This window comes from Polypterus senegalus, chromosome 6 (assembly GCF_016835505.1).
Source record: "Polypterus senegalus isolate Bchr_013 chromosome 6, ASM1683550v1, whole genome shotgun sequence".
NCBI classification, from domain to species: Eukaryota; Metazoa; Chordata; class Cladistia; order Polypteriformes; family Polypteridae; genus Polypterus; species Polypterus senegalus.
Genome location: NC_053159.1, coordinates 97,873,181 through 97,889,135, shown reverse-complemented (window position 1 = coordinate 97,889,135; position 15,955 = coordinate 97,873,181). Strand labels below are relative to the sequence as shown.

General features: G+C 38.5%; 1 protein-coding gene across 2 annotated transcripts in view; it reads left to right on the top strand.

Moving 5' to 3' along the window:
- The first annotated feature begins 4,188 nt into the window (after positions 1-4,188).
- dtx2 (deltex 2, E3 ubiquitin ligase) overlaps positions 4,189-15,955 on the top strand; it is a 70,436-nt gene continuing 58,669 nt past the window's right edge. For both annotated transcript variants that reach the window (XM_039756625.1, XM_039756624.1), the window contains exons 1-2: positions 4,189-4,744; positions 15,271-15,856. In XM_039756625.1, the coding sequence (XP_039612559.1) occupies positions 4,495-4,744; positions 15,271-15,856 (836 nt within the window). In that variant the 5' untranslated portion in view covers positions 4,189-4,494. The remainder of the gene's footprint in view (positions 4,745-15,270; positions 15,857-15,955) is intronic.

Here is a 15,955-nt window from a genome sequence, read left to right as displayed (position 1 = left end):
CACAGTGCTCTACACGTGCACTTATTGTCAAGATCAGTAAATCTCTCTTCAACAGATGCCTCAAAGCTGCTGGATCCCACAATCCTGCCCAAGACCCAGTCCATGTAAGCACTGAACAGAGTAAAAGCAAGAACACACCCCTGACAAATCCCAGAATCAACTGGGAAAAATGTAGAGGTTCTGCCTCCACTCTGCACAGCACTCACAGTACCAGTTGTAAAGGCCGGCCATGACATCCAGCAACTTCGGGGGGATCCCTCGAAGTCTCAGGATGTCCAACAGGACAGCTCGATCAACTGAGTCAAATGCTTTACGAAAATCTACAAAAGCTGCAAAGAAACTCTGCCAATATTTACATTTACTCCTGATGAGAACTTTCAGTGCCAGGATGCGGTCGATTTGTGGACTTCTTAGGCATAGTCTTCTTAGGTGTAAAACCAGACTGCTTCGGTCACCGGTAGGTGAGCAAGTGATCACAGATCCTATTGAGGATGACCCTAGCAAGGACCTTACACAGCACCAAGAGCAGTGTTATCAGCAGTCATAATCCAGGTGGATCACCCTTCCCCTTCCAGATAGGAACAACAAGTCCATTTTCCAGACAGATGAGTCAGCCCATCTCCCAGATGGAAGCAAAGATTGCTTACAATGACAGGAGGACAGCCTAGATACCACAGATCCCTGCAGCCTTCCTTATCCTTAGGTGGTTCACCACCTATGCAATCTCAGTGAGATTGGGTGGTTCACGACTAATTGGAGGATTAGCCTCAAGAACCGTGGACCCAGAGATGTCCATCGTTCTAGCCAGAAGATCCACTTTAAACAGTTGCTCAAAGTAGACAGCCTGATGGGTCACAACTGCAGCGTCATCTGTAAGGACAGTTCCATCACTCGCCCTGACTGCAACTCTCCAAGGAAAAGTGACTTGCTTTACTGAGGTAAAAAAAACAGTTTATGGTATCATACTTCATAGAATTTCTTAAAATCTTGGGAGTTAATTTCCTTCTTAGATGTGACTTTGATTTAAAAAGATTGCCTGCCAAATTACCACAATTCCATCAACAAACATTACTATATTAGAAATTAAGCTGCAAAGATAATTTTTCTTTACAACACCCTAACGGAACTGCTGATATGTGTTGATTAGTAAGAATTGCTCAGAAAAAAAGCATATAGGGTGGGAACTTCATGTTATATGAGGATTTCTGCTTGAAATTCAATTTATCAAGTTGACTGTACAAAGTATAAGGATGTCATCAAAGTAATCCCTCAGGCATTAGTCCTAACATTCTATAATGTGTCATAAAACACATTACATTCAACTTCACGTCTTTGTACATTTTTAGTGGGTGGACATGAGGCTCCGAAGCGTTTGTCATATGACAGCAGTTCAATAGACAGCATGGCTGAGGCAGTGTGTGCTTGATGCTGTATACTGATAATTCTCTTTTTGATCAGCTGCTGTACAGCTGTGATTCAGACTTAGATACAGTGATATAAATACTCCGAGTGGTGCAGCGAGAGTAATATGGAAAAAGATAATCCGATGTGGGATCTGAGATGCAGTGAGAGTAACAACGCTAAAGCAGTTATGGTATTTGGAATAGTTTGACCAATCTGTGGATCATTATATTGTTACAGGTTAATTACAATCAGATGCATTAAACTAATAAACAATATGTGGTTAATTTCAATGTATTTATGAAGCTGCGTCAGGGATGTGGAACTAAAAAAGAAAGGATAACCACACAGGAACAGTAGCACTGCTTTGATGCTGGGTGCCATCAGTCTGAAAAACCAAGCAGAGAACTTGTGTACGACAGGGTATGAGCTACCGTGGAATTTTGCGTGGCTTTACGGCAAGTTCAGGTTTTATACGTACATCGCGATTTGAACGTGGAAACATTCTTACACAACATTTTTGTGCGTATGCACCGTTTATACATGGTCATGTCACTTGCAGAAATTTTCAGATGATTCTGCATTTATGGGGTTTATTGATAAAACAGATGAGACAGAGTATAGGAGTCATGTGGAGAACTTTGCTTCTTAGTTGAATGAGAATTGTCTACACCTTAAAATCAGCAAACCCACGGAACTGGTTATTGACTGTCACTACACCAAACGACCTCTATACCTGGTAACTATTCAAGGTGTGGATGTAGAGATGGTTCACTCCTATTACTTGGGGGTCCATCGCAATATTAGGTTGGACTCGTCTATAACACAGAGGTACTATACAAGAAGGAGCAGAGCAGGTTCTTTGGAGACTGCATTCCTTTAATGTGGGGGGTGACATCTTTCACATCTTCTAAAATTCTATGATGGCCAGTGCAACTTTTTACCCTGTAGTGTGCTAGGTTGGTAACATCACTTCAAGAGAGGCAAGACTCTATAAACTGATTAAAAGGGAAGGTTCAGTTATGGTACACACTCTGGAACCCCTGGAGGTAGCGACAAAGGAGAGAATTAAAACTAAACTTAGTGCCATTATGAACAGTACTCCACAACATCTCTATGACACACTGCGTACTTTCAGCCAACAAATTATTTAGCAGAAGTGTGTCAAGAAGCAATACTGGACATCTTTTATATCAACAGCAATATACAATTCATGTGTATTTTTTTGTTGTTGTTTATAATATTTTTTTAGCGTCTGTAAAAAGCTGCATTTCCCCTTAGGGCACACAAAGTACAATCTTTCTGCCTTGAAAATACAGTCTTGCTATACATTTGTTGAAGCAAATTCCTAATCATTTTAATATTTTAGTAAAGAACATGATTGTCTGGATACAATGTCCAGTAGAGATAAACTTTTATTGTAGTTTTTAAGAGATAAACTTTTATTGTAGTTTTTAGACAATAAAATATCTGACGGAGATACACTTACAGTTCAGGTCAGGAAGCATGCAACTGGTACAGTGTGTTGCTGCACCCACCACACAACAAAATAGCTCGAAATCCTGGTTGTCAGACACGCGGTACAGTCCCACTCTTCAGAAATAACTCTCTATCTCCCGCAGCAAGGTGTTATGTAGATGTCCCCTTGGTCTGTTCCAGCCACTCGGATCTTGCAAGTCGTATTACCATCGTGGAACTGCACTGCATGGCCATAGTGCCGGAAATTTACAGTTGGTTTGTTTTGTTTTTTTTACCGTTAATACAAATAGAGGTTGGGTTGGGAGCATGTGCTAATTACAGCATGTTGCCACACCCACCACATGGCGAACCACCTGGATTCAGATCTGGGTGCAGCCGTGCAATATGAATAGACTTGAATCAAACCAAACACTAACAATTAGGACTTTCATCCAATGAATTATTCAACAAACGTGTGTCAAGAAAATGCTACTGGGGCTTCCTTTATACCAACTGCAGTACATCGGCATAATGCCTCACAGTGACTGTGACTGCCCAGGCAGAACTTTTCTTTCTTTTTAATATTCTTCCTTTTCAGTCGATCTTGCATGTATTCAGACCATAATGTGTGTGTATATATATATACGAATATATTTATTTAGTTTGCTTCTGTAAACAGCCAAATATTCCCCAGGGACAAATAAAGTTGTGTTCTTGAATGAGCTATTAATGTAATTATTACATAAAGGAAATAGTTTTTACATATAGAAAGATATATGAAAGCTAAACCATCTTTTATTACCTTTCATAAGAAAATTGTGTCTTTTTTCACTCCTGCAGATCATGATCAAGTAAATGCCATTCGACAATTCGGTCTGGTTAATGAACTTAAAGGATTAAAAGCCCCGTTGTAGACCACCTCTTTTTATTCTTCCTCCCCTTCCTATGTGTTTTAATTTTTTTTTCTTTTCTAACTCTTAACGTGCTTTACGCCATCTAATGCCTATGGGATTGTTGTATTTTGTACTGTTTTATAAATATTCCATGTTGTATGAAAAATAAAAAGAACTTTCCGTACCATTCAGGGCATCTGTTTTTACAACGAAGTACGCGTATGGTTGCGTCTCCCTGCAGATTCACCTGCTGGGTCCCCATACTATGAGTAATAATTGTTTATGACAACATAGTATCAATGCTGAACCTTTAATTTTGAAAAAGAAAAAAAAACTACACTACGATCCAAAGACAGCGTTTCCCAGGAGAACTGGCGCAACTGACGTGCTCCGTCCAACCTACTTAGTTGCGCGCACAGAACTGTTTCCGGGAGACGTTACGTTGCGTAAGGGGCGTGGAGATAGCGGGAATGCGAAAAGAAACTTTATTGGATTCGTAGAAGATCCAAGTAAACGAATCGCTTTTTTGTTTTGATGTTATAACATAGACAGATTAGTTGGACTCTGTCAGTCGTAGTATGTTTTAGATGTGGTTTATCTACAGGCCTATGGGATCGGTATATTTTATACTTCTGAAACGTGCTGCTAGTATTTCCGTACTTTTTCTTTCAGCATATCAGGTCTTCACGGCTGTGGTAACCTTCAAAGTTTCTTGTACACCTTAGCGGCTTGCCTGAGCGTGATGGCTGTTGCCCCCACCACGGCAGCAGTCCCACCACAGCCTTTGGTAGCCGTATGGCAGTGGCAGGACGATATGGGGCGTTGGCGGCCCTATAACGGCAAAGTGAGCGTCTTCATCGAGCAGAGCATGCAGCAGCGTAATGGGGGACTGTCCAGCAGCAACAGCAGTATTTCCTTAGGGCTTTGTGACACCAGTCTGGCCTCATACATCATCGATGTCCCCAGCCTGAAGCAATTCCGTCAGGACACTGGTGAGTTTCATCTGTTGTTGTGTGGAGGGGCAAATGCAAGGTTCATGACCGGCATGTCTTGCACTCTGGTAAAGTTTATTTGGTCCTTTAGACTCATCTGCTGCGTGTATTGAAAAGGGCACATAAGTTGTCGTAGTGGTAATTTGTCAAACGTGAGCAATTTCTAATCACTTTTCCTAACATGTTGTAGTGTGTTAGTTTACATCACGAAAATGGCAATCGATATCATGAAAGGAATTGCCCGGAATTTATACTCTATGGTTGTTTTCAATTATTCGTTTATTTTAAGTTTATTGTTATAAGTACAGCAGTACTATCTATTTCTTGGTGTCATGCTGCATCACAAAAGAGCTCGGCAAATGCATCCCTTGGTGCGAATGACAGACACAGGCGGATTCCCATATTCCACGTGAAGAGTTCACATCTGTCCAATTAAATTAAACCCCGTGCAGTGTACAGTATATGAAAAAATGAGTTACTAAGCTCACTAGTGCAGCAGCAAGTCGGTTCAAGGACAGGGCTTATAAATAAATAAATAAATAAAGCAGCAACGATAAACATCAACAAATATGTTCGGTTCAGATCCCGTGATCACTCACTTCGCGTATGTCGTTTCTGTGGGAACTTCCATTTTCCCTGCCACTGTCTACATGTTGGGCTATTTGGTTAGTAAATATCGGCACAGTATCAGTGAGCAGGAGAGAACACCTTACAGGTTTGGCTCCAGTGCTAACAACATCCTAAGATCCCGAACTGGACGAGCAGATTATAAAATGAACTGATGAGTAAATTAGCAACTGCGCAACAGACATAATCGCACCACATGCAACATAGTGAGCAGCAATAAGATGATCTTCATAACATGGGAAACCACAGGGCAAAGCATTTGAAGCCAGAATGTTGAGTCCATGAGGCAGCAGCATAGCAGCATTGTCCTTGATAGAAAATGATATATATATATATATGTGTGTGTGTGTGTGTGTGTGTATACTGTATATTTCATATGTTTGTTTTACCTTTTATATTGCACCCTCTCTTTGAGAATTATTTGTCACCTTGTGCATTTATGACTCCTCTCAAAAGTGGTCAGTCAAGTGATGCATGGACTCGCTTCTTGGATTCAGTAAATGCTCATCTTGATTCTTTATAAAATTTGAAGTCTACGACCCCACAGAATATCTGAACATATTCAGTCTTACTATCTGAATCACACTAAGACTTCAAAGTTAATCAGAGTTCTTGTAGTAGAAATACAAAGTTTAAGCTTTGGTGCAAAAGTGCACTGCAATTTTAATGGATGTAAAATACATGTGGAAGTAGTGTCTCTCAGCAAACACTTTAGCATATTCAAACTTATAAAATATTAAGTAAATATTTATTTTAGAAATACAAATTACCAGGTGATTCTGTAATTTTTTCCCTCACCGTTGAGTAATTCCATACATTTTTTCATCTACTTGGCTTTAACAAAAAAGGTGCCATTAATTACAACAATTTTATAGAAAAAGTTTTTTTGAGGTTTGTTTTACAGCCTCCAAGAGTTGTGATTTCATAATTTTTGTATAAATAGATGAATTAATGCTTGTGGTATATGAGGAGAACTATAGGTTGAACTTGTTTTATTTTATTCATTTATGTTTTTTATATTTATACGTTTAAGTAATCAGTTTGCTGGGAGACTCAGTTTCCGCACATACTTTATATCGATTAAAACCGCAGTGTACTTTCAAATCAAAGCTTGAAGTGCTGATGTTTAGTGTCTTAGTCTTAGTGGGATTCAGCTAGTAAGATGGAGTATGTTCTGAGATTTTGTTTGCTGCCAAAAAATAGAATAATCAATGTATAAATGAAATGCAGAGGTAAGAAAAGAAGAAAAAAATGTTAGGCATTTTCAGTTACTTTTGTAATCAGATTTTTTTTTCTCTCTCAATTGTTAATCAAAAAAATGACTAAATTAACAAAGAAGCCAGCTTTCTCTCGTTGTTTGCTTATACTTTACCAAACCGCTGTGGCCTGCTGTTTTGTTGTTGCATGTTAATATGCATGTTCGGTCTAGAATGGTCTAATTGTGGTTTGGTGGCAACACGACGAAAAGACAACTCTGTCTGTCACCCAGTTGTCTTTTCGCCGAGTTGTCTCTCGACCAGTTTCCCCTGAACGTCTAATTGTACCCCTCATTCAAATATCCAATAGATGGATAAAGGGACAGGAGTGCATCTCACATGATTATTCATTTTACATTTTGTAGCAGAATATAGGAAAAACAATATTAAAACGCTTATTTTTCTGTTTGTGAATGTAGCCTATATCAAAACTTAAATGAAAATGTTAGTTGCTTGTCTTGAAAGCAGCTGGGGGAAGGTCGGTTGTCTTAAGGATCCAATATTCCTAAAAATCCAGTGTTACAGAAATCGCAGTTTTAAGTTGTGTATTTTTAAAATAACCTTCTTAGTATTTTTGGAGTGTAATATTGAGATCAGAGCACGCCCAGAGTCACTACAGTCTGTTGGTGAAGCGGTACCTCCATTTCACAAAAGATGTGTCAGGCCTTTTGGGGTGCTATTTTTGCATCCTGTTTTTGGTCTTGCTTGATGTTGGCTTCACTCACCTGCATTGCGCTTGCATTCCTTTGCCTATTTCGCTTACAAGACCATGAATTTTAAGGCTAGTTCATGGTGCAGCAGTGTAAAGAGGTTGCATCTTCAATGATCTCCACATTTTAGTATAATCTACTTAAATCAAAGGGTTGTCCCATGATGTCAGTTTAACTAATTATTCACATCTGATATTGTCACATTACATAACCCTCACAAAGGTTGATGTAATGGAAAAGGGTCCAACTGTCAACCGACATGCTAAAAAGCCACTGGTTTGTCACTTCTGCCAGGTATGGCAATGAGGATGCATGGCAGCCTGATTGGACTGAGAGCCTGCTCACTCACTCACACGAAAAATACGCGTGTTGTTCTGATGTTTGCTGGCTGCTATTTTTAGAATTTCATTTGCATGTGCAGTCAAGTAGAGATGTCTGTGTATCACTGATCAATATTATTATTGTTACTGTATTATTTTTTAAATATAAATCTGTTATTTGTTTACTTATTTACTTGTGCCTATCCCTAAAATGCTCCTGTCACCTGTCTATATACATTATTTATTTAACTGCCTCACTGAATTTGTTGCCTAATTAGAACATTAGAACTATCTAGACGAGAACAGGCCATTCAGCCCAACAAAGTTCGCCAGTCCTATCCACTTGTTTCCTCCAAGAAAACATCAAGTCGAGTTTTGAAAGTCCCTAACGTCTTACTGTCTACCACACTACTTGGTAACTTATTCCAAGTGTCTATCGTTCTTTGTGTAAAGAAAAACTTCCTAATGTTTGTGCGAAATTTACCTTTAACAAGTTTCCAACTGTGTCCCCGTGTTCTTGATGAACTCATTTTAAAATACAAGTCTCGATCCACTGTACTAATTCCCTTTATGATTTTAAACATTTCAGTCATGTCACCTCTTAATCTTCTTTTGCTTAAACTGTAAAGGCTCAGCTCTTTTAATCTTTCCTCATAATTCAACCCCTGTAACCCTGAATCAGCCTAGTCGCTCTTCTCTGGACCTTTTCTAGTGCTGCTTTGTCCTTTTTGTAGCCTGGAGACCAAAACTGCACACAGTACTCAAGATGAGGCCTCACCAGTGCATTATAAAGGTTGAGCATAACCTCCTTGGACTTGTACTCCACAGATCGTGCTATATAACCTAACATTCTGTTAGCCTTCTGAAGGGCTTCTAAACACTGATAGTGTAGAGTCCACTATGACTCCTAAATCCTTCTCATAAGGTGTACTCTCAGTTTTCCGACCGCCCATTGTGTATTCAAACCTAACGTTTTTACTTCCTATGTGTAATACTTTACATTTACTGACATTAAATTTCATCTGCCACAAATCTGCCCAAGCATGTATGCTATCCAAGTCCTTCTGTAATGATATAACGGATTCCAAATTATCTGCTAATCCACCTATCTTGGTATCATCTGCAAACTTTACCAGCTTGTTACTTATATTCCTATCTAAATCATTTATATATATTAAAAATAGCAGCGGCCCTAGCACTGACCCCTGTGGAACACCACTCTTAACATCGGCCAGTTCTGATGAGGTTCCTTGCACCATCACCCTCTGCTTCCTGTGTCTGAGCCAATTCTGCACCCTAAACACATCACCCTGAACTCCCACTTCTTTTAACTTGATGCCCAACCTCTCATGTGGCACCTTATCAAATGCTTTCTGAAAGTCCAGATAAATAATATCTTAAGCTCCACTTTGATTGTATCCTTTTGTTGCCTCCTCATACAATTCCAACATGTTAGTAAAACACGACCTCCCTCTTCTGAACCCATGCTGACTGTTCAGAATAACTCCTGTCCTTGCCAGGTGTTGCTCAATCTTATCCTTAATAATTCCTTCCATTAATTTTCCTGTGATGCACGTTAAGCTTACTGGCCTATGATTGCTTGGATCTGCCATGTCACCCTTTTTATATAACGGGATGATATTTGCTATTTTCCAGTCCTTTGGAATCTCTCCAGTGCACAGTGACTTAAATATGTGTCAGGGGTTTATATCTGTACTCACTAACCTCCTTAAGAACACGAGGATAAATATTATTTGGTCTTGGTGATTTGTTTGATTTCATCTTATTTAATCTTAGCAGCACTTCTCCCTCTTCAATTTCCAAATCCCTCAGTACCTCCTTAGTAGTCGCGTTTACCTCTGGCAGGTTATCCACTTGTTCACTTGTAAACACCTCAGAAAAATGTAAGTTTAGGGCATCCGCTATTTCATTGTCTGTATCTTTTAATTCCCCTTTACTATTCCTGATGCACTTGACCTCCTCCTTAACTGTTCTTTTACTACTAAAATACTGAAAGAATCTCTTGGGGTCTTCTTTCGCCTTATCTGCTATATTCCTCTCCAACTGTCTTTTAGCCTCTCTGATATCCTTCTTAATGGTTGCCCTCATGTTCTCATACGCGCTACGATTCTCTTTGCAGTCATTAGTCTTATTGATTCATTGTGTTAACTCTATAGTGCTCCACTCTATTTGAAGTAAACGTTGGACCTATCACTGTGGGGGTTTTTGTGTGCGTTTTCCCCTTCTCCTGTATGACAATGGTCAGAACTGCTCAGGAAGTTATGAAAGAATAACAGGAAACAAGATTTGTACTTTGTGAAAAATATTTGCTTCACAAAAGGGATATTCAAAATCTTTTATTTCAGCACAATTAGTCTTATTTTTTTTGCCATGCCAGAAAGATAATGGCATTTTATCTTGGAGGAAGTCTCAAAAGGAACACGTACATTTCAGAAATAATTTGTTTTGCCAGGATAACCTGAAGTTATTTTTATCTATTTTTATATCATATTTTAACAAACTTCATCCAGTTTAGGGTCCTAGGTGGCTGCAGCCTATCCTAGCAGCACTGACTGCAAGACAGGAAATAGCCCTTGGCAGGAAGCGACTACATGACAGGACCCTCTCATATGTGCCTCTTGTACTCTCATCCATGCAGAAGCCAATTTAGAGTAACCAGCCAACCTAAGCTGCATTTTATTAGGCCTAGGCGAGGCAAAACAAATACCTGGGGAGAATGTGCAGACTCCTAACACACAACATTCATGAGCATGCAGCAGTGCCTGCCATACCACCCTGATGATGTCATGCTGCAGTGATGGAAGTTAACATTTTAAAAATGCACACCACCATTATTTGAATTCAATTATCCATATTTGTCTTTTTGACATACTTGTACATCATTTCAAAAATAAGCATTTGAGTGGTTGTGTTGATTTGTATGGAAGCTACATGTATAAATTTTCTGCTTTAGTTATATTTCTTAGTTGAATTTTTCACTTCTAAGAGTTGTTTCTAAGAAAGGGTTTCAGGTTCAAGTCTATTTGCCCAATTAAGTTGTACTGAAGTGTCTTGCAATATTGTGTTACACTACCACCATCTGCTTTGGAGACATGTACAGTGCTGTGAAGAAGTATTCACCACTTCCTGATTTCTTATTTTTGTACATTTGTCACACTTGAATGTTTCAGATCATCATACAAATTTAAATATTAGGCAAAGTAAACACAAAATGCAGTTTTTAAGTGATTTAATTTATTAAGGAAAAAAAACTATCCAAACCTACATTGGCCCTATGTGACAAAGTAATTGCCCCCCTTGTTAAATCACATTTTTTGGAAAGCTGAGTTCAATTTCACTTTCCACGCCCAGGCCTGATTACTGCCAGACCTTAAATAGAACCTGTCAGACAAAGTGAAGTAGGCCAAAAGATCCCAAAAAGGAAGACATCATGCGACGATCTAAAGAAACTCAGAAAAGATGAGAAACACAGTGATTGACATCTATCAGTCTGGAAAAGGTTACAAAGCTATTTCTAAAGCACTGGGACTCCAGCAAACCACCGTGAGAGCCATTATCCACAAATGGAGTAACATGGAACAGTGGTGAATCTTCCCAGGAGTGGCCGACCTACAAAAATTACTCCAAGAGTGCAGCGAAGACTCATCCAAGAGGTCACAAAAGAACCCAGAACAACATCTAAAGAACTGCACGCCACACTTGCCTCAGTTTAGGTCAGTGTTCATGACTCAAGCATAAGAAACAGACTGAGCAAAAATGGCATGCGTGGCAGAGTTCCAAAGCGAAAACCACTGCTGACCAAAACGAACATAAAAGACTCGTCTCACTTTTGCCAATAAACCTCTTGATGATCCCTAAGATCTTTGGGAAAATATTCTGTGAACTGAAGAAACAAAAGTTGAACTTTTTGGAAGATGTGCGTCCTGTTACATCTGGTGTAAAAGTAACACAGCATTTCAGAAAAAGAACATCATACCAACAGTCAAACATGGTGGTGGTAGTGTGGTCTGGGGTTGCTTCAGGACCTGGACGACTTGCTGTACTTGGTGGAACCATGAATTCTGCTCTCTACCAAAAAAATCCTGAACAGGGATAATGTCTGGCCATCAGTTTGTGACCTCAAGCTGAAGGACACTTGGGTTCTGCAGCAGGACGATGATCCAAAACACACCAGCAAGTCCACCTCTGAATGGCTTAAAAAAACAAAATGAAGGTTTTGGAGTGGCCTAGTCAAAGTCCGGACTTCAATTCAATTGAGATGCTGTGGTGTGATCTTAAAAAAGCGGTTCATGCTCGGAAACCCTCCAATGTGGCTGAATTGAAACAATTCTGCAAAGAAGAGTAGGCCAAAATTCCTCCACAGTGATGTGAAAGACTCATTGTCAGTTATCACAAAAACTTGATTGCAGTTGTTACTGCTAAGGGTGGCACAACCAGTTATTAGGATTAGGGGTCAATTACTTTTTCACAAAGGGCCATGTATGTTTGGACAGTTTGTTTCCCTTAATAAATAAAATGATTGTTTAAAAAATGCATTTTGTGTTTACTTGGGTTATCTTTGTCTAATATTTAAATTTGTTTGATCTGAAACATTTAAGTGTGACAAACATGCAAAAAAAAAAAAAAGAAATCGGGAAGGGGGCAATACTTTTTCACAACACTGTAAATCATGAAAGACACTAAAAAAAATTCTGATTGATTAATGCAGAGAAAAGAAAAAAAAAACTGCATTTCACAAATTGCACTCCTTGAGCATGAGAGCCAGTGCTCGGCATTTTAAATACTGCAGTGGACTTGTTGCATTTGAAATTAGATATCGGTTAATTCCAGCCTGAAAAATCATTTACTGTGGAAGAATAATTTTAGGGAAACATAGCATTCATCTTTAAGAAATAGCATAAAGGGTTAATAAAAATGTCGTAAATGAGATAAAGATCAAGTGAACAACAAAATGTACAGTGAAATATAAGATTTGGTTTAGGGAAAATACTGAGGTGGTCAAGTAAATAAAGAATGTACCAGAAGAAAGGTTGATGTAATATACAAAATGTACTGAAGGATGACTAAGAAATCAGCAGATGTCCTATAAACTAGAATGGACAATTGATATGTGCACAGAAATTTCAAGGGTGTTGTCTCATCTCAAAAGGTATAAGAAGAACCAGAATATAATATAATTATTTTGTATAAATCATTAGGGTGTAAACCAGTGAACCAACTAGAGTAAGATGTATGCATGTATGCGACTCTTCAGTTCCACCCGGGGGATTAAATGCTATCATTATTCAAGTTATTATCTGCTTTTACATGCATTTTTATTACTCTTTAATTTAATATTGTTTTTTGTATCAGTATATTGCTGCTGGATTATGTGAATTTCCCCTTGGGGTTAATGAAAGTATCTATCTATCTTCACACTGTATGTAAATTTGACAGTTTATAAAATGAAACTCTATTCTTTGTTCTCTGACCATGCTGTAACAGACTGCTTTGAAGAATGCTCTCTTTAAGGCATTTTGCTGAGGAGTAATTAAAAAATGCAATGAACAGCTTTTCTCCTGCCTGATTATTGAATTGTCGTATTAGAGGATGTTTCTTTCTTTTAATAAGATGTTAAATTTCGACCACATTCCTCATGTAGGACAAGACACCGTTTATCTAGTTAAAGATACAATTACAGTTTTATTCATCAAAAACAACTCGCTCTTAGCAGGCATTTTACTGTGTCATAGGTAAATAGGTAGGATCTTTTAGGACAGGGTACAATTTGAAGAATTATATGAACTATTACTGAGCTAGTGGCTCATTCATTGTTCTTTTTGATTTGTTGCCAAAACATTGCTTTTTCGTGTTAAAACTGCCACTTTTCATGTGCATTTTCTTGTATGTAATGCAGCACTCTTTTGGAAATTAACTTTTTAACTGGCTGTTCATGCATCAGGTATTACTCGGAAAGATATTTTTTCTGTTTTAATAAGAAGACTTGCACCAGCTAGCTATTTTTTCAAACTAAACCTTTTGTAAAAATGCTTGTGAGCTTACTTTATTTTATATAGCACATTTCCCCTTTGACCCACACAATTTTTCACTTGGGCAAGGCAGATTTGAAATGTTTCTCCTATAAATCCAGTTCACCATATACACTTACAAATAAAACATTCAATGAAAGAGCACAGCATAGTGCAAAAATAAAAGAATAGGCACCGTTGCATAGAAGCTAAATGGCAGTTCTCTCACAATCTTGTAAAGGAAAACAGTCTGTCTCAGCAGGAATGGGCACAAGGCAGGTATTACAGTTTACCAGTTCTTTGGTAGCCAGAGCACAGCATAGTGCAAAAATAAAAGAATAGGCACCGTTGCATAGAAGCTAAATGGCAGTTCTCTCACAATCTTGTAAAGGAAAACAGTCTGTCTCAGCAGGAATGGGCACAAGGCAGGTATTACAGTTTACCAGTTCTTTGGTAGCCACATTGATTCCCTGTCTCACTGGTCCAGTTTAGTGTTAACAGCTAAAATAATAGCATTTATTTGAAAACGTGTATTTCCCACTTGGGTTCAAGTTGTAGGAGGTCGCTGCGTCACCTTCTGGTTTATATTATCACCAATTTTTTTTATATCTTCTTCTTTCGGCTGCTCCCGTTATGAGTCGCCACAGCAGACCATCTTCTTCCATATTTTTCTATCCTCTGTATCTTGTTCTATTACCCACCACCAGCATGTCCTCCCTCACCACATCCATAAACCTTCACTTAGGCCTTCCTCTTTTCTTCTTGCCTGGGAGTTCTCAGTTTGATACACTATTACATTTATTTTCTGTGATTAAAATCATTTAATTCTGTGCATATTTTGATGATTACAGAATGCCTGTTTATAGTGAATAGGCATTCTAGAACGAGGATTGAAGGTTTCTGTTTTTAAACACCAGATGAACAAATTCTTAAAATAAATTCTTAACTTGTCATGTCATGAAAGTTCCTTCATTTACTTTCTTAATTTAAAAAAAAATGTACATAAAAGTAGGAGGGTAAAACTTAAAAGTAAATTAAAATTTTTATGCGCATCCACAGTAGTTTGGACTCCTTCATTGTCTTAATTGCTGTTACCAGTTATAACATTGTGAATCAAATATATTCCAGTCTAGCTATAAATGATAAAAATCAATTTTTTATACAGTTGGGTTTGGCAGAAAACAGGCTTAGTCTCTTAAACTTGCCCCACCTTTGCATGAATCTTGAAAGTTGGTAGTATGGGTATCCCAGCACATTCTGTCTCTAATGTGGTTCTTGGCGGACAGCCATTTATTTAAATATGAAGTAAGGAGATTATTATGTCTCTTGGAGTTCAGTTGTTTCCTTATATAACACATTTTCATTAACAAGTCCACAGTATGTCACACATTTATAAATAGTACAGGTTAAAAGCAAAATGTAGTGCTTTACATTAAAACTTAAAAATGTCCTGTTGATAGGTATGGTTAAATATGCAAAAAAAAGCTGTGCTTTTTGTTCTCCTCCATCAGTAAATGTGTTTATGGTGAACATGTCATTCATTATATAAACCAGACTTTATTTGTTTTTCTTTTTCTTTTCTAGGAAAGATGCGATCTGTGTGCAGAATACTGTATTCTCAGTCTGGTGCCCCAGGGAAAGGTGTGACGTGGGAATGGGCAAACGATGAAGGTGGATATACCACATATGAAATGGACATCTGCATTTTTCTGGAGGACTCATTCAACCAGCACCTGACTGTTGTAGATTTGTACACCTTTGGTTATGACTATACAATTGACTTGACTCAAAATGTTCAGATCAACAAGTTCTCTGGGTTTAAGAGACCGATCGTTAGACGAGTATCCGTACCGTATCCTGCAGCATCTGCTGCAACAGGTTCTGTAATCCATTCTGGACCTGCCTGTACTTGCCATCAGTGCCTGTCAAATAATGTTGGCCCTATCGTTAATCGGACTCGGCATTCCGTTGGAAATATACATTTAAATTGGCCTCCTCATCCTGGCTTTAACCGGACATCTACAGTAGCTCAGTCAAATACAAGTTTCTCTCCATATCCTAGGCGTCCACTATCAGTTGGACACATGGCATGGGGTGGGCCATGGACACCAGGAACAACATCCAGTGGGTTGTCTGGTGCTACACAGCTTTCTTCCTCCAGTGGTTTCAGGTAAAGAAAATGCATTCGATTCAATCTGTTTTTCTTCCCTAATCTTTTAAGCAAAAAGTACTGGATTGGTATTTCATGTGTACCTCTGACAGTCTATGA